A 19685-nucleotide genomic window follows, 5' to 3' on the forward strand; every position below is an offset into this window, starting at 1 on the left:
CATGTTTGTGGGGCTTCACTGTAGACTAGAATTCTAACAACCCTTTTGCTCATTTGTTTAGCGTATCCGCCTATGTGTGTCGCTTTAAAATTACATAAACCGTATGCTAATATCCATTGGTGCTAAATTAACTGAGTCAGAATAGCACCCTCAGGACACTCGTCTAGCAACCCTTTGCTTTATCATCCAGCCTAGAACGCAGCTTGATAGAACACTTTGTTTGTGTCCTGGTATCAAGAGTACAAACAAAACACATTGGCATGTGTCTATAATCTTCTTGACAGTGTCCTAACATTACTTTGGGGCCTTTGTTGCATCGCAATTTAATAACAATTGAAAGGAGTTAGTAAAGTACAATAGCATCATCCAACTTCACTTCGACTGCATTCTTGGACTTTTCCCACAAATATGTTCTCACATCATCTCTACCTCTCTCCTCTGCTGTCCATCCGTCTTTCAAAAAGAAGGAATGGATGGAGGTACTGAGCACAGGAGAGAGGAAGGACATTTTAAATCCAGTCATCCAGATGAAAGGGAGACTAAAGAAAGCAAGTCAGAGAAAAGTAGAGTTAATGATTCATGTTGTCATTCGTGTGACCGCACCGAGACAGCCTCTGCCTGACGATGCAGTCAGCGCGACTAGATCACTCCGGCCGCTCATTTCATCCGGATGAGTGGACTTATACTGCTCCCCTGCCCTTTCCTGCTTTCCAACTCCCTCCCTCCTTACAAAAGAAAATGAAAGAAAAAAGAGCAAAGGACAGTGAGGAGAAATGATGATGAAGTGACAAGACTGCCAGAGTTTAGAGAATGTGACGATTCGGTCAAATGGTCCCGCTGTGCCACCAATAATTTAATTTGCACCAGTGAACACACACACACACACACACACACACACACACACACATTTCTGCAGAGGTGCAAAGAGGACGCTGGTGGATGGGAAGACAGATCTTGGACAGTGAGTGAGTGAACGTATGAAAGAGTGAATGCATGGAGGTAGCTTTCTCAAGCCAAAACACCAAAGCCCTGTGTTGTGTTTTCCAGAGCTGTCAAGGACTAATGGATATTTCTAATATAAGCTTGTCTATTTTTGATTGGCAGAGCTGATTGAATACCATTTAGAGCCGCTGTCATTCTGTCCTCATTTCTGTCCTCGCCGATCTCGCTCAGCGGGTAATCACGCTCTTTCAAAACTGTTTGATGAAAGTAATTTGGCCAGATCATTCAGGATAACGCTGCATAAAGCAATCTATTAGCCCGCACACAGCTCAGAGCAAAAACACTGCATGGATATGTTTCACGGGAATGGGCCAAACAAAGCCAGTGTGTCGATGAGTAGAAACAGACCTAATAATAACACAATACAACAGATAATAATTATCCTGGCTCTGCTTAATAAGCTATATTGACAATGAATTAAAGCATCAGTGAAATGAAAGCCTTGGGATGCAGTTGCCAGAGGGTACGTAGAAAGCTCAACATAATGATTTGGGTTAAAGAGGGAAAACAAACAGACAAATTGGATTTCAAACTGGTGTGAATGCTTTCAATTGTGAATGAAAACTAGTTGGCAAGCGAGCAAATTAGTTGAACTTTAGCTACAAGTAATGAATACATGTTTGAAGCAGTTAGCTTAAAAGGTTTAAAATACGACATTCAGAGTAATCAGTGGTAACCGTGATGAACGCAGTGCAGAGCGGGACAGTAAATAAAGATTCACATGAACTAACATGTACACAGCTATCTAAGTAATCAAAGCACACACACACACACACACACACACACACACACACACACACACACACACACACACACACACACACACACACACACACACACACAGTTGTTTACTGCTCTGAATATCCTATTGAGAAGCTTCAAAGTAATAGAGAAATTGTTCAAATAGCCGTGATGGATTGAACAGTTGAAAAAGTAAAAAACTTTGAAATATTCCCGGTACTAAACTCATATGCATTAAGTCATAAAACACCAACTCTCTTCCATATAACCGAGTCCATTGTATCTGTGCTGCTGGCATCAAATGGATGTTACACAACATATAGACACTGGGGGACAATAGCAGACCTCAGCGTTCCTCACCTGGAGATCTGAAGGTCCAGGCCTCGTCATCATCAAAGTGCGTATCCCCAGCTGTGAACCTCTCTCCGGGGAAGAATGCGTGCGCCACCGTCCCCCCGGGCCCGTCAAAGGGATATCCGTCGTCGTGGTCGGCCTTCGTGAAGTCAATCTGAATGTCTGCATCGCTGCCGGCCACTTCATGGAAGTTTAGCGGTGCGATGTCGCTCCAGACCTTCAGGGCGTAGTACATCAGGGCTCGGACGGTGTCCCTGCCCAGTGAGGCCGAATCCTTAGGGAAGGTCCTCACCCTGAGAGAAGAGAGGGGGGAGACCGAGCATGTTACATCAGAGAAGAAGAGACAAGATGGGGTGAGGAGGAGGAGGAGGAGGAGGAGGGACACAGGGGAGTTGAGATGACAAGAAAGGAGAGAAGAGAAGAAGTGGCTGATGACGGAAGAGGACGGGAGACTTGACAGAAGAACAAAGTAAAAGTGGAGACAAGAGGAGCGAGCTGGACAAAGTGAGAGGAGAAAAGGTGATGACGGATAAGAAACAAGAGGGGAAGAAAAAGAAAAATGAAGGAGGAAAGGGTAAGGGAAGTAAAATCCATGGTAGGAGAGAGGAGAATAGGATGTCAACTGTAAGGGTGACACATCACTGATGAATAGTGAAGGGACACGAAAGGAAAATGTGTGGGAAAGAGGGAGCCGAGCACAGGAAAAAGAAAGAAGTGGAAAAAGGAAGCAGGTTGCAGCAGTAGAGACTGGCAGGATGGAGAGAGAGATCTGAATTTAAGAAACGCAAAAAGGTCAACTATGCAATGTTTGCCACTGAGCCAGACCTGCACAGAAACAAAAAATGATGTTTGCATATAGTGATTCTATTGTTTTTTGCATTTCATGGTTCGCTGCCCCCGCTGCTCACACACACTGATAATAAATAGGGAATACAATGTGCATCGGAATAGATTGCGGTTAGATTTTTTTTTTCTTCCTTATTTGATTTTCTCCCTATGATCACACTTAGCATCTCTCAAGCTATTTGTTTGTTGTGTCAGTGTCAGTAGAAACAGGATAGGAATAAACAGAAAATCATCCAGAAGTTTGTTTACCACTTTTCCTTCTCCATCATTCTCTTTCTTCGCTCTGCTCCAGTCAGTCTTTTTCTCTTCCTACTCATCTGCCCTTAACTTTTTTTCTCCCCACAAAAGCCCTCTGTGTAACTACAAGAAGTGATTTGGCCACTGCAGGCTGCTGTTGGACATTTAATCAAGGCGCTTGGCCTTGAGAGAGTGCCGTCTCACATTGCCTCTATTTTAGAATAAAAACAGTTCTGTATTGATGGGGCTTTATTTTATTTGAAAATCTAAATCTAACAAGAGAGTCACAACATTGAAACATTTGCATCACTGATTGTTGCAAAACACAGAAGAAACTTTATAGTATAGAAAATATGTTTAACGTATCGTAGGTGTTCAATGTTATTCGGGTAGCACATTTCATTTGGACAGCAACGTTTGGACAGCTTGATTTGATCAAAAATCTTGACCTCTCTTCCAATGTCGTGTCCTGGATCAAATGAGGCAAAAACCGTCTCTCAATATCCCGCCCCAAAACAGTGGATATTGATTCACGTATTGATTGTCACAGACAGACCTGAGACATAGTTTAAGACTTTAAGGCAAGATGTCCCACACATATCGACTGAACTCCACGAGCGTAAACAGAAGATATTCGTCTCTGAAAGTGTGAAACGAAAATATACTGACAAGACTGAAATAAAATGGACAACAAATTGGTGAAAGGAAACCTCGGGAGAACATTAATTCCTGCATGTAGCTGCACCAAAATAAAAATGTCCTTCTGTCAAACCACCCACATTTCTCACTTAGGCTGCAATTTGCATACGAGAGGTAAGAAAATGCTAAATGTAGGTGAAATGGGGAATACAGATATGTGCAGTTAGCAACAAGGAACGTAAACTCTGTGGGTGAGTGCACTGCAGCTGAGCTGTCCCTGTCCAGTACCTCTGGATAAACCGGCTTATGAATTAATTGTCTTTCATTCAAGGGATACACTGATTATATGTTGGCTTTAAACTTTAATCCATTCATTAAAAACATGTTTTTTTTTCCTCGAGCACACATTGGTTATTTCGAAAATAACCAATGTAATCTTAAAAGTATCTGAACATGATCAACTGGTACTAATGAGATCAGAATATTTCTATATTACACACTATTGGATTGTATCTCTGAACTGTCAACTGAGTCCACTGGTTCTCAGACTGGGAGAGAACCAGTGCAGTCAATAAGGAACAAAAACGAGTGCTCTGTGTTAGCAAGGATATTAAGATTTCATGAAAGTTTTTCCCACTGAATGCATGATGGAAAAAGTTTGAGAGAATCAGTCATTTTAATCCTTAAAGAAACGTTTCCCCCCCAAATCAAACTTACATTTGTTCCCTCTTACCTGTCGTGCTATTTATCAATCTAAATTGTTTTAGTGTGAGTTGCCTAGTTTTGGAGATATCTGCCTTCTGTTGCTAGCTCAGTGGCGCTAGGTGAGCTAGCAGTATCCAGCGTAGATACCACGCTTCCTTCTAGACGGTAATTCGGTTGGCGGATGTAGTTCGGTCGAAATAACATAGTTCCTACATGGAACTGCTCACAGTTCTGGTCCGTGGATTATCTTGATTAACGTCCTCATGACTTCTGGAAAGAGACATTGATGTTGACTTTTTCAAATATAATTTGTTGGCGCTTAGAGTGCCAAATAGTCCCATTATAATGGAGAAAAAGCAAAAAGTAGGCAACTCGCACCAACACAATGTAGAACGGTAGATGGCAGGTAACACTGCGCCCTGCTGTTGTGTGGGAAACTACTCACACTGTGCAGAACCAAATCAGATCAGTGGTTGCTTTTTCCATTATGCCAAATGGAAAAAGGCTAATCATTGACTTCTTAATTAAAACAATGTGAGTTTGTTTGTTTGTTGGACTGTAAACAGACACACTGCTTGCTCTACTGATGTATTTCTGCCACTCAAGGAATGTTTCCTAAGCAGATATCTTTATGGTTTTAAACTTAAACAAAAAAATCACGGTGTAACAAATGTAACGCCGGCCTACCTCTCCCCTATACAGAGAATATAAAAATCCCACTCGACGACAATAACGCCACAAAAAAAAATCAAGCTGCACCCGCCATTGAACTTCTCAGACTCAAGACTGTGCCAATCATAGTACATATGTGGGTGATAAATAGATTTCAGAGACTGAAGTTCTGTCACTACAAACACTCTCGTTTCATGAAAAGCCCTCTGTCATTCACATTCCTTCTTTTATTTAAGCTGGCATCTTGAAAGCTCAGTTCCTGTTGAACAAATCATTTGTGCCCGCATCCTTCATGATTAAGGACTTGCATTTCTGAGGACTGGTGAATCATTCCTCAGATTCCAGCTTCTCTCCACAGTTTTCTTTAGCTCATTTAGCAGCATCGAATCTCTGGTCATGGTGTAGGTACACAACAGCGGTTCATAATGATGCTTTCAATGACTCATTTATCTTTCTGGATTCTTTATCTTAACTGATTCATGCTGAACTCTTTGTTCTAGGCATTCTTAAAAAAAAGATTAAACAAAGATGCATCCAATACATTATGGGAAGAAACACATTAATGTCTACTCGCCATTTCAAGCATTTCACACTTTGTGTTTCAGACTCATTGCATTCGTTATTGACTATATCTAAGAACCCAAAAGTCTTCATACCCTGACAGTTCATCACAGGCGTTTGAAAGTAAATGCTTACACTCCAAAAACAATCCGCTTACGCATAGGCAGTAATTCAAGTGGAGGCTGAATGGCTGAGAGTACGTCAATGTGTGTGTGACAGAAACGTTTGTAAGTGCTTCTAAATGCCCGTGTGCATGGGAGACCTTGGTGAGCATTAAACCATTTTAAGATCATATTTTATTAATTTAACTTGGTGACACTTACTATTATATTGCAGAAGAACACACTATACATGTCTAATTTGCGGAGAAACAAAAGGAGAGAATGAACAGGAAGATGCAGGGAAATGAAGACAATGAGGAAGAAAAGGGAAAGAGAGACCTGCCATAGTATGAGGCAGAGTGAGTAAAAGAGGGACTAAAAAGAAGACACAAAGACTCTCCTTTGGCAGAAATATGTCTGACATCTCCCCATAGCTTCATCTTCCACACTTCTAACTTTAGTCTGAATCAGAGTTTGTTCTTTACGAGTATGCCGAGTTCCTTAAGTTTCAGCGTTTCTCCAGGCTACTACACTCAGAAGGATCAGTGATCACACACACATTTCCATCTCTGACTATTTTCTTTTTTACCTCATTACAAAAGCTCTTTACAAGTGTTAAAGACATGTAAGGCAGTGTGTGTGTGTGTGTGTGAGAGAGAGAGCGAGAGAGAGAGAGAGAGAGAGAGAGAGAGAGAGAGAGAGAGAGAGAGAGAGAGGGCAGCAGCTATAGATGGGCATAAGTCGGATAAGTGGCCTTCAAATCTGTGGTTTAAAAGAATGAAACTTTATGGAAGCTTTTTCCTCCATAGTTGGTTGTCGACTTACAGTAGCAAATTACATATAATGAGAAACATATCATCATGGCTGACATGACAAAGGGTGTTAGTAAAACATGAATGAGGAATACCCTATTCATTTCTGTACTGTATATGGCTTCATCCTACTGAAGATTATATTCACCTTCACTGAGACCTGACATTGACAAATAATGCATTCTAAATATATTTAAAACCGAATATCCTTTACGGCCTTAGCTTTTTCTGAGGTCCAATTTTAGTGTATTTTGTTATCACAATATTATAATACACATTGCCAACTGTAAATTAAAAAGGGGAATTATTTTTTACCAACACCATTGCACATGGTATTTGCTGTTAAGCCCTGAGTGAGAGGGAAGCCTGAGTGTAGCCTGAGAGGTGAAACAGTCCCAAAGCACTTGCTGCTGCTTTGTTGTTGAGAGTACTTCTTTCAAACGAATAATAATGACTGAGCAGTGAAAGGACACCATTTAGAAATATTCTAGTGAGTCATTGAAAGTATAACAGGGGTGCTATGGGTACCTATTGAAAACTTTACCCCGTGGGCAAACAAGAACATCAATAATGGAGGAGTCTGCAAAACCAACAGTTTTAAAAATACATACTTTCAATATCTGTGAATGGCAGTTGCCACATGGTTACGGTCAGAGAAAGATTGTGGTTGTGGAAAAGTAAACTGTGGTGAGGTAAGAGTAGGGTTTGGCAACTAAAAAACGTTGGCTACGGTTAGAGGAAGATCTTGGTTATGAAAAACCTAACTTTAATTGCATATGTGCATATATGCCCATCCACCATCCCAATCTGCAATTTCATGGGATACTGGGCTAGGAAATTACAACCTTGCATTAATATGTCTATGAAACAAACAACCCTGCACAATCACCACGGCTGTAGGCGCTTTCCATACTCTACGATTGAGAAATGTCGATCGGCAGGTTTTTTATTTACCATGAACTCAGCAGTACAGTTTGCTGACTGACATGTTTTCCAAGTTTTTTTGATTCCAAACAGCCTTACACACACACACACACACACACACACACACACACACACACACACACACACACACACACACACACACACACACACACACACACAGAAACATTTACTGTGGTCAAAACATCATTTCAGGTAACAAAGACAGCAACAAAAGTTACAGATTTTTGCTCGAAATGCAATTTCACTCATCGTCACGATGTTTCTGGAACAGGTCTGCAACCCATCCAGCTTCCTCCGCCACAGATTAGGAAAAAGTAATTTAACAGTCTTTGAAATTAGTTGGACGGACAGAAAGCTGATTAAGGTGCGGACTTCACTTTCTCGACCTATTGAATTCCACGGCATGATTTCCACCGTCATTTGACAAATGAGAAGGCTTACGTGTCGAAAAAAATGTGCGTGTGCATGTAAGAGCTTACGCTGATACGGGAAGACACAGGCGTTTCTGGCACACACACCCGCACACACAATCCTCTATATTTCACCTGTTTGACTTTTAATTTCCACGTACTTTCTACAGGCCTTTCCGCACGCAGGGTGATGATTCAGATAAAGAGAGGCGGACGGGAAAGAAGAGAGGGATGGATGGAGGGAGAGAACCAGATGAAGAAAAAACTCTAAGACTCTTCTGTCCCCCGCCTTCAGCCTCTCTGCAGGCTCTTACCTCCTGTGGCTCTGCTGCTCCCGGGAGACATGAGCTGACATCAAAAGTGATGCTAAAACGTACAGCCGCACACACACACAGGGTAATATTCACCTCCTGTGCTCCGCTACCCTCCGTAGACATAAGCTGATTATGAAAATTGAAAGCTCATATGCAGACGGTGATTCACATGCTCATATGCGTTTGTAGGTGCACACATGTAGCGACACAAACACACTCACAAACATGAAAATGTTTTGCTCACAGAGACAAAGACGCATGCTGTGTGTTATCAAAAGGTCCTCTTACTTCTCTTACACACGCACACGCACACACACACACACACACACACACACACACACACACACACACACACACACACACACGCACACACACAATGTCATTCAGCCTGAAAATGAAAGACATTAAATTAAAAGGGTCTGCATGAGTCCTCCCTCCCTCTTTCTCTGTGAATCCTCGGAGTTGGCGGTGTGAATTCTGGAGAAAAATATAATGGGCTCTTAATAAGATAACACTCAACAATAGTTATAGTTATTCCTAAGGTTCCACCAAGCAATTTCACAGTTTGGTGGTCTCAAATGGCATCAGGGAGATATATATTTAGGATTCCAATACCCTATAAGTCAATAAAGTCTTCTGTGTGGCAGAACCGCTTTGTGATACAGACACAATGACATATTTGTGATTGGCCAATAATGGAGGTAGCTCTCACATATATGAGGCGAACTCAAGGGACGAGCTTCCCTGACTGAGACGATTTCAACATTATTAATCAAGATATTTAATTCAAAAAGAGTCCAGCAGTGATGTGCATATCTCTGCTTGTTCAAATAGCATGACAACAAGGATGCATTTTAGGGAATGTAATTGCCAATACTACAAAACATTAGAGGCAATAAATAACAGCAATAACCGTTTCCTGTGCAATTCCCGCACCTGCTGCTTTCCGTATAATTCCACTTTTCTATTAAGTATTTCAAAATATGTTTGTACCAAAAGCTGTCCATGAGCAGAATAAACATATTGAAAATATTGCCATTAAAATGAAAGACGTCTGAGATAAGTCAAAATATCTTCCAGAATAAATTCATTTGGGGGTGGGTATCATCACACAGAAAATGCACTGAACAGTTCAAATGTGCTTCATTGTTTCATTCAGTAAAGTTACAACAATGATGATATATAGATTAAATGTGTTTATGATTTCTCATTAATAATATTAGTTAGTCCCAGCTAATGGAAGTATTTTAGGCAAAGCCATACCACCACTTTGGACTACAATGAAATATCTTAAATGTCTTTGCGGTATTCATGGTTCCAATAGTTCATGGTGCCCAATAGTTTACTTTATGACCAAATACCTTTCCTATTATCTTCAACTGTACTTTGTGTTCCGTGCTAATTCACAAACGTTAGTGTGCTTAAGTGTTATGCTAAGATGCGTAACATACTAAAAGTTAGCATGTTGTCGTTGTAATTTTGAGCATGATAGCACGTTGACGTTAGCTAGTATAGCCTCACAGAGCCTCACAGAGCTGCTAGCATGGCTTTAGAGTGCAATCAGACCATTAATCAGACCAGTAACTCAGGCATATATTCATATCTTACTCCTTATTAGTCACAGTGTGGATATGAAAAATGTCACATATTTAGCCCTTTGGGCGCACTATTGTATAAAATCTCACACATTCAACTTGAATATTGCACTGAAACTGTATATGCCAGTGAATTACTTGGTTAAATAATTAACAAGACATATTCAAAGTATTTCATAGGTGCCAAAGGAACAAGATAATGAAAAAAATGTCTGTCACGCTGTGGTATGCGTGGCCATTACTGCTAGCAGCATTGTATTATTATAATCCCAGAGCTACTTTTACGACTATACCATACCGGTGCCATTGGATACAGCTGTGGCATTTCTTAACTCTCACTAACAACTGTGAGCTATGGCTATAATTAGTACATTGATGGACCCCTACTGCTGAGTTATGACCATGGCTGTACTAAATTGTTTCATTAGCGACTGCCTTGGACTTTGAATATGTCTTTACTGTTTTTAAATAATTCTCACTGGCTTCAGAGCACGAGGCTACACCAGCTTTAGGTTGTGCTAAAACAATAATGATATAAACGTCACAAAATGTTAAGAGGATCATCCCCCTTTGACTTTACATCTATGATGGATTTTCATTGTAATTAAGTGTGAGTTTATCTTCCTACATCGCTCATTCTTGTGCTCACTCCATTGACTTCATTGGCTTCATTAGAAAGATGACAAGTCTAAAGAGACTGATGAGAGTTGGTAATTTTTCAATCCAGCCTTTAGTCAGTAAAACCCACCCACTGCATCGCACTAAACAGATGAAAAGTTGCGATCTTCTCTCCACGTTCGCTGCTTGTTTAATATTCTTTCCTCTTCGTTATCCTCGAACCAATCTCTTCCCTCAGCTCGCTACACACCTATCCGTTTGAGTTATCAGTTGGGCTGCTAATGACGGCCAGGCTGTCGGCTGTGATAATGGTCCAAAAATATGAGATAATGAGCTAACAGTGGACTCCTACACAACTGGGCTGTAACATACTTGGCTGAGTGCAGTGTGCTGTATGGGCGTGAGTGTAAGAGGAAGAGAAAAAGAGTTAAGCAGTTAAATTGGGGATTAAGGGCTCAGCCCTGGCACAAAGACTTGCAGACATCATCACAAAAATAATTTACTTACTTATATTTCTATTGCGTAAAAACACATTACTTGAATCCCAGTCCTTAAAATCAATGGCTACTCAGCCTACCACCTTATCTTTTATTCTTTCTCCCCTCTATGAAATAACACTCACCACCTCCTACTCTGCACATTTTCCAAACACAATGATGTGACTGATGTGTGTGAATAAGCAGAGGAGAGTGTGAAGTGCCAGCGGAGACAGACATTGTCAACTGTGCCGAGGTGAGCTAAATCAGGAATCGGGCAAGTCTTTGTTTCTAACTGTAAATTAATATAATAACATAATTAAACAATACATACATAACTGTGCAGACCTTTGCGAGATCCGTCACATTTTAAATGCTGAAGGAACCGAAAGCCTTGGTTTCTGTGAATACCCAAATAAAAGCCATAGTTCTATTCCGAGTATTTAAATGTCTGAATAGAACAAAGGAGCAGTAAAATACTTTGCATGCCAACACCTGCACATAATTGCACTTTGCTCTTTCTTGCAGCGCTATATATTTATTTTTTAATCAGAGCATGGGGACGCAAGCATAATTACTCTGCTGTTGCCCACTGCTCGCCACTACTCTTTATTTTTTTTTTTAAGAAACCATATTTCACCCAGCTCACTGTGGCATGAGCACAGACTCAAAAGACCCATGCAGTGCTGAATGACAGGAGGACTGATGAGTGACTTAACTAAGTAACTCTTGCAAAGATTGCAATCTTAATGTCAACAACATAAATCACTGATAATGTTGTTAACATGACAATTACCATACGATGACTCTAATTAATGTTGACTTTATATTCCATTCAGTGACTAGACTACCACTTATTAATACAGTTATAAAACTCCAATAAATTAAATCCTACTAGACTAATTTGAGATCTGGGACGTGTAGTCCTGCATAAAAAGTACTGTCGAAACCAATCTATTACAATCAATTGTATTTTGTGTCAGCTTCTCAGACTTTGGGGACTACAGAAATTGATCCTTCGTTATGCCTTGACCCCCTGCTGCTAATCTGTCAAGCTGTCAGAGCTACCATGGAGCCCACACTGTCACTAACTGCCCTCCCTGAATGAATATCATTTCATTTTTGTAAAAGTGAAAATTCAATTTCAGAGAAAAGAAGACAGACGAGTCTGTAATATGCGTTTTAAGAATATATCCAGGATGTCAAACTGATTCAGCATCAAAAATAGGTTAAAAAGATAAAGACAGATAAAGATAGCTAAAGCCGACAGACCACAGTGTAAAAGTGAACCACCACATCACCTACCAATCGACAGAAGACAATGAAATTAAGGAATAGGTATTTATGCACTGTTAAATAGGCAAAATAATATTTAGTAGCTTGTGTTGTTCAGACGTGCTAAGGTAGTTAATGATACTCGGCTAATGTTAGCTCCACACCTTTTTTTAACGATGAAATTTAACGTTTTAGACACTTACATTTCTTCCCCTCCTCTCAGAATAACGAGTGTCATTATTCCTCATGGCCAAGGTACAACATTTAACTATGACTAGCTCTGAAGAAGTCAAACGTGCTTTGAACTTCATCCGAACATTATGTTACCTTCTGATTTTATTCATATACCTTGCCTTCATGGCTGTACAATGAAATAATTAAAATGACGTACTGATGCAATATTTATGTGGCAGCAATATAAATAGGTGTACTTTTCTTTAATCTGACGAATTATTCTTCGTGGATGAAATACTAATATTTAATATGGCTGTCAGATTACATCTGACTCATTAGATGTTTTGAGCATTATCTCAATTCTGTCAGCCCTGTTCATCCATATAATCTAATAAAGCAAAGATACCATGAAATATTGGATGATAAAAATAATTTTCCAAACCGAGCAGCGAGGAAATCACGATGCAAGTGCTACAATGTCAGCTGAAAAAGACAGAAGCCGAAAGCACGACCAGAGAATTAAGGTGGCGGCCAATCTACACAGAATATGAATGCTTTGTTGTTGGGCTTTACTAAAAATCCGTACCATATGGACATCTCTCTGCATCTGAAGCTGCAGCATTTAGTCCACAACTGTTCCAGCACACTGTTCTACAAATATGAGTGCTGTGAATACAAAGGTGCTTCACTGGACTGATGGAAAAACTTTCAAGGTGGAGTTAGCAGACGGGATCACGGTCTATGATTGGCAGCAGTACAAAGACAGAGAAAGTTAAACCCCACCAGGAGGGAGGCCAATGCTCACACGCCCGTGTGCTTGTGCATGTCAATTCTAGGAATGCGTGTTGGCTCTCCTGAAGTATGAAACGGTGCGCATATTCATATTATGCACCATAAATCAGCAGCTTTAGCAGCTTATTGTAAAATCAGCCCTGATAGCTTGTGTAAATCTCCACAGACCAACCATGTGGCACTGCCTCCCCCTCTGCTGTGTAACGCTACAGGCTACGGTGGTCATGAATCCATATTATTCAATCGTGGGAGATCTAAAAAAAAAAAAAAACTCTTTGTAACAGAGCCTCAGCTCTTTGGGAATCATACACTTGACTTTCTTCTCTCACCACCTGTAGACTCGAAAGATGGCTGGAAAAGGTTTGCATGATGTTTCTTTGTGGAAGACGGCAGCTGTTCGCAGCTTGGATTCACGGCAGTTGAAATTTATTCCAACAATGAAACATAGTCACATGTTACAATCCACAGGAACCCCTTCTGCAGTATTACTTACTTTTCTTCTGTCCAACGTCATGTTTAGAGTATTTCCAACAAGCCTATTTGTTCCCAATAGATTACTAAATGCATGGCTTCTGGCGGGGCTTTTGAGATGCATGCAGGGAATGACGTGAGGAAGTAGTGATGCATTTATCTGAAGTGAGCAGAGGTCCAGTTCTGCAGGTTCTGATCATGGGCTGAACAGCAGGACAGTTGGATTATGTTGCAGGAGTGCTTTGGGAAGTTTCTATGTTTTTTTAAATGTTTTAATACGTTTTCAGAGGGACTCTGGGTCACCTCAGGAATTCATTGTAATTAAGATAGACTTGAGAGATAGTTATATTTTCTGTGGAATATAATTGCAGTAGAACAGCATACATTTAGAAATGATCTAATTAAGGGATATACAAATTATTCATGAATTTTCTTTACTTTATTGTAATAATGAAGGCTTTTGGCAAGTAGACATTTTCAATCACTTAAAACGACATAATATCTTATAAGGTTAATGGTATCGGAGTCTTTTACTGAGAAGACAGACATGTTTGTTATCCGTTAAAGGTCTCTCTAATCAGTTTGCTAGACCCTTTTACAAAATGCCTTTCCTTTGAGCCAGAATTGATCCGGAGAGCAAAATATTTCCGGCTTGAGGAAGAGTCCTCTAATCTACAGAACTGCATGAGGCTCAGATAAACAGATCTGATATGCAATAAACAAATTATGCTGAAACTCACAACATATTAAACAAACTCAACCGAATGATTCTCCTCCATAATACGACAATGTTCTGTTTATAATGAACATGTGTATTTTCACCATAGAAGGGGTAAATAGTGTAACTCCTGCACATTTAATTCAGCTTATTTCCCCATCTGTACCTTACAGTATTGTAGCGGTATCAACATGGCGTCTAGTAGACTTCATACATGTCATTGTTCCTACCTCCAGGACAGATGTCTCTTGTTCCATTTGTTCGGAGGAGTCAAGCTTCGTTTCCTGCGGCCCACTGTCACCTCGGCCTCAGAGACATCTGGTAACGAACATCTGGGTGTTGTCATTAGGCCCAGTGTGGCTTGGTCTAAAGAGAAGAGACGGCGATAGTTGGTGGTGTTCTTAATTAGATTGAAGTATATCATTCATTTCTCTTAGATATTTCTCCTCCATCCAGCAGAACCTACCAACCATCCCACCTGATTCCCACAAACAAACACAGCCAAGGCCACATACCCAAGACTCCGGTCTCCTTCAGGCCTCCGTACTTCTGCATGGCTTTGATGGCCTTCGTCAACGCCTCCTTGGTCTGAAGCTGACCAGTCACTGGGTCAGGGGGCGGGAGGTAGCCGAACTTACTCAGCCAGTCCTGGAGGGGAAACAGACACAGAGTTCAAGGGTCATCACGGGCATTTCAGGGACTCCAAGTATCCCAACGCCTCTGAGAGGGTCTGACACCTGTTCATGTCTTTGAATACCATGTGTGTCTATTGTGAGTTGGCACGTTCTAAAGTATTATTATTCGCACCAGATGTCATTTTGCATCTTCCAAGGTAAATTACAGTACCCAAAGTGTTATTTCACGGTGCGTGTGTGTACACCCGTCTGTTGACAGTAAAGATAGAGCAAGAGGGATGACATGCAATATGTTACAATTACATGTTATGCATTTTAGACCACAAGGCCATGAGGAAGCCCCCATTGCTAGTCGTTTCTTTAGACACCTCGAGCGCTTGCTCTCCAGCAAAAATAGAATCCATGTATGTACGAATGCAGGCGAATAAGGCGATGTTTGTGCTGAATGTTGGCGCTGCAAAATGGGGCCAGCCGTACACAATTATTTCCTATTAATTGACGTCAGAGTTCACTCAAGTGGAACTCAAGACGATGAGAAGATGCAAATTGTGCAAATGTGTGAACGTGGCCCAATACGGCAACCCCATATCTATTCGAGACCAATGAAGTTGCTGCCAATCAAAGCAGCCCAAGCTGAGCTGCAACTTGAACATTGCTCTTCTCTTTCTCTCTCTCTTGCCTTTCCTCTGCTAAGACCTTACTTTGTCTTGTTTCTCTCTTCCCTTCATCTGCCTCCACCCAAGCAAAGCCCCCTCCTGCCGTCACACGATCTGGCAGCCATTAAGACGGTGACGCAGAGCAATAGCGAGGCATCCTTTCTGTATTGACAACACCGGTGAAATCCCATTAACTGAATGATTTAGCTGGTATTTGCCTCTTTATCCTTGGCTGGTTTAATATGCTCTCTCCTCTTGGTTCAGGCTAATAGGCAAGCTGCAGAGTTTTGAATGAGTCGCTCAGTTTTCTTTTGGGGAAGCCAGTAAAAAGTGCATTACAGTAATCGAGTAGGCTTGAAATAAACTCATGAATCGTTTTTCAGCATATTTTTGTTTTATAAATTGTTGCACTTCACTACCTCTGGTGTGAAACGTTCTCCCTGAATTGATTTTTTAGGAATCTTTTAACAAAGTCTGAAAAACCAACCAACTTTTTAGGACAATTGATTTTGATATAGTCCATTGTACCAAATTATGACAAGGATTGAGACCTTATTTTTATTTGTGTTTACTCTGATGTTGCTGATTATTTTTACTAAGAGCTTTTTCAGTGCTTTGGTACTTTCTAAAGCCTGACTGAGAAACTCTGGTGTGTCTGTTTAAAAGCAAAAGGTAGAAGTCAGTCAAGAGTTCATCGCTGGCATTGACGTTGGTTCAGTTCAGGTGCAGAGTTGCTGGAAGGTTGCTGCCAGCTACCTAATAGCCATGAGCCATCATAAAACTTATTTTTTTGACTCATAGATTTCCTTTTGTTCTTTTAAAAAAAGCTAATAGGTTTTTTTTTAATTTCTTTGTGAGATTGACGTTGTCGTGACAGATCAAAAAATTTGGCAAAAATTTTAAAGAATGAGACCCAAGTTGTACTAATATTAATAAACCAGACATTTTCTTTAAATCAAAGCAAATTAAACAAAGAATATGCATATGCCTGTGCGCATTGTGAGAATGTGCATACGCCCAAACAGACAAGAGGTTTATGTTCCTTTTCTCTGTAAGCAAGGTGCGCTGGTGATGGATTACATCTGCCCTGTCTACACAACCGCAATGCCCTGTTTTCACACTCATAAACTTACCACATCAAACTTTTTTGTGGAGCCAGCAACTAATTTAAAGCCCGACATCGTAGCTCATGAAGGGAGGAAGCAGTAAAACCTGCCGACGAGTTCAGTAACATACTGAACACTTCTAAATGATATATGTCACTGTGTTTAGGTGAGACTGTGTGTACTTTCAGAAGTCTTCTAACAGAGAAACAACCCAAAAAGATTCCTGGATAAGGAGAAAAAACCTCAGCACACTTACAGTAAAACAGCAAAAATGCACACTTCAGACAGCGACAGCTCAAAGATACAATTACGTTTGTAAGACCGCAAACGATTTACAAGCACTTCAAATTTAATGAACTAAAAAAATAATGTTTTTTTTTTTTTTTCCTCCGGTCTTCATCCTCGGAAAGGATGATGCGGTTGGGAGAAAAACACAGAATCTGGTCTGTTCAACAAATTAATCCTCTGCGAGTCTCTGATTAACAACAAGAGCTCAGATGGCTGCCATTTCTTTTATCGCTCATTAAGATACACCAAGTACAAACACATGCACATGTACATACACACTCTGAATGCGCAAAACGGATGTGTATCACTGTACTGCATCCCAAATGAGAAGCATTATTTTCAAGCCTTTGATGCCGCAGTGGTAACTTGTTTGACTCAGCCATTGCAGCAATGTTTTGATTGCCGCGTTGCGTTCTGCATAAAATAAGAGTGTGGACTCGTACTTTCTTGTGCCAGAGTTGTAAAAGCAGAACAAAAATAAAAACATTTTTAATGGCAGAGTGTAAAGTTCATCTACTGTTCAAGCAACATAAAAACAACGTATGTGTTTCTCTCTTTATGATAATTAATTCAACAAGCTGAGAGTATGTGAAAGAAAGATAGAGGCAAGCAGACAAATAAAAGTGTCCTGTCAAAAAATGATTAAGACTTTAAAGGTCAATCAAAGAAAACAACTGGAGAGAAAGCATTCTCTTTAAATGTGATGTCTTCTGCTTCTTGAGTCTCACTTATATGACATCAAGCTTCTCGGCTGGTTGTTGCTGTTGTTTCACTCGCGCTGCAGAAAAGCAACCCAAGTGAAAACTAATCAGAGAAAACCTTATTGCTGACAAAGGTTAATGCACATTAAAGTGCAGAGTGAAATTTAACCGTGTCTTTCCTTTTAAACTTCAAATCTGCATCTAAATAATTGAGTCAGTAATGGAGCAACGTATGACACGATGGGCAACATTACAACTGTCTTGTGACCTCGCTCTGCAAGTGAAGGAGAGGACACTTCAGTGCTGGAATTTGTGTATAATCAACAATCTCAAAAAGATTGAATTACATTAAAAAGTGATTTGGCATCCATTTCTAAAGAACGATAATTAGAGAAAGGCATTCATTTAAAAAATTGAAATCGAAAATATATGGATTGCAATCTAAATGAATGCATGCCACAATACGGTGTGGGTTTAATGAGCACATAGACCCAACATTGCATCCTCTCTCTGTTTACCAAATGGTCAGATAAAATACAAATTAATGTATTATCACCCATCATTTGTGAAACTTGTCATTAAATCCATAGAAAAAGACAATAAACAAGCTAAATTGTATCATTCTTCTCTCTGTTCTCTTTCTCTGTTGAAGCCAGAGTCCTGGCTCAGCTGCAGACCAGAACAGAAGCTGGTATCCAATGACTTCAGCGGGGCAAATTCTTGCTGACGCGGGGGCTTGACCCCATGTCCCAACTCAGGCCCGGGGGGTTCTTACCACTTAGCCTTCTTGCAGATAAAATGACCTACACAGTCCTGGTAAATTAACATTCAGCTTTCACTGGTGGTGTGGTGAAGCCATATCGAAGGAAACATGTCCATATATATATATATATATATATATATATATATATATATATATATATATATATATATATATATATATATATATATATATATATATATATAATGAAATAGGGCTGCTTAGAGGAAGTCACAAGCGGTTTTGTTACTGAGTTATATCACATTTTAAAAGTTTAAAATGTGAATTCACTCAAAAATATTCAGCACAATATCTACACAATAATGTAAATACATTTTTTAAATGTTTTTTTGTTATGTGAAAGCAACTCTCATTTGCAAGCTGAGTCAAATTCAATATTGAACCCAAAACTTAAGTAGCCCACTGTTCCATATTTGTGTTTCTGCACACTACACATATCAAAAAGAAAAACAGAACAGCAGGATGTGTCCTGGGTCAAAGCTATGAATGATTTGTGTGAAATTAAAGTGCTGCTCTAAACTCAAACACTAAAGTTTGGTGGTAAAAAAATACTTTTTGGGTAAATATTTTTGAAAATGTGTTTTTCTTGCCAAGAGAAAAAGGAGAATATATGTATCATATCAGCAAATATGAAGCTACCTCCAGCAGCCGGTTAACTTGGCAAATATGGCACAAATACAGGGAACATTCAGGAATGCATCATGTTAAGACCCTGACTTCTTACTATCAGCAACTGGGTCCCACATGAACAGCCAATTGTATGCGTATGGAGGAACAATGCATTACTTCAAATGCTGCACTCAATCCAATCAGATCAAACCAAAGATGATGACATCAGCTGGGTTTTTGAGTCATATTTCTTCTTCTTCCCCCAGATGATTTATGCCGAGTCATTAATATCTAATGCCACAGGAAGAAAAAAACTTCAAATCCAAAGTCTCCCACATCGCCCAATCATCTTTTTTCCAGATTATTCTTTCATCAACTCTTTCACAGTCATGTTTGAGAAAAATGCCATTAGTGCTGCAGAGTCCCGCCAGTGCTCTGCAAAACGACAGAC

General features: G+C 40.1%; 1 protein-coding gene across 1 annotated transcript in view; it reads right to left on the reverse strand.

The window, feature by feature from the left end:
- The window catches only part of LOC306751740 (matrix metalloproteinase-17-like), a gene marked incomplete at both ends in the record, with an annotated part of 57323 nt that overhangs the window by 20159 nt on the left and 17479 nt on the right, over positions 1-19685 (reverse strand). The window contains 3 exons of the mRNA XM_079235368.1: positions 2104-2390; positions 14689-14824; positions 14974-15106. Coding sequence (XP_079091494.1) covers positions 2104-2390; positions 14689-14824; positions 14974-15106 — 556 coding nt within the window. The remainder of the gene's footprint in view (positions 1-2103; positions 2391-14688; positions 14825-14973; positions 15107-19685) is intronic.

Source organism: Taurulus bubalis (genome assembly GCF_910589615.1).
Source record: "Taurulus bubalis genome assembly, chromosome: 19".
Classification (NCBI taxonomy): domain Eukaryota; kingdom Metazoa; phylum Chordata; class Actinopteri; order Perciformes; family Cottidae; genus Taurulus; species Taurulus bubalis.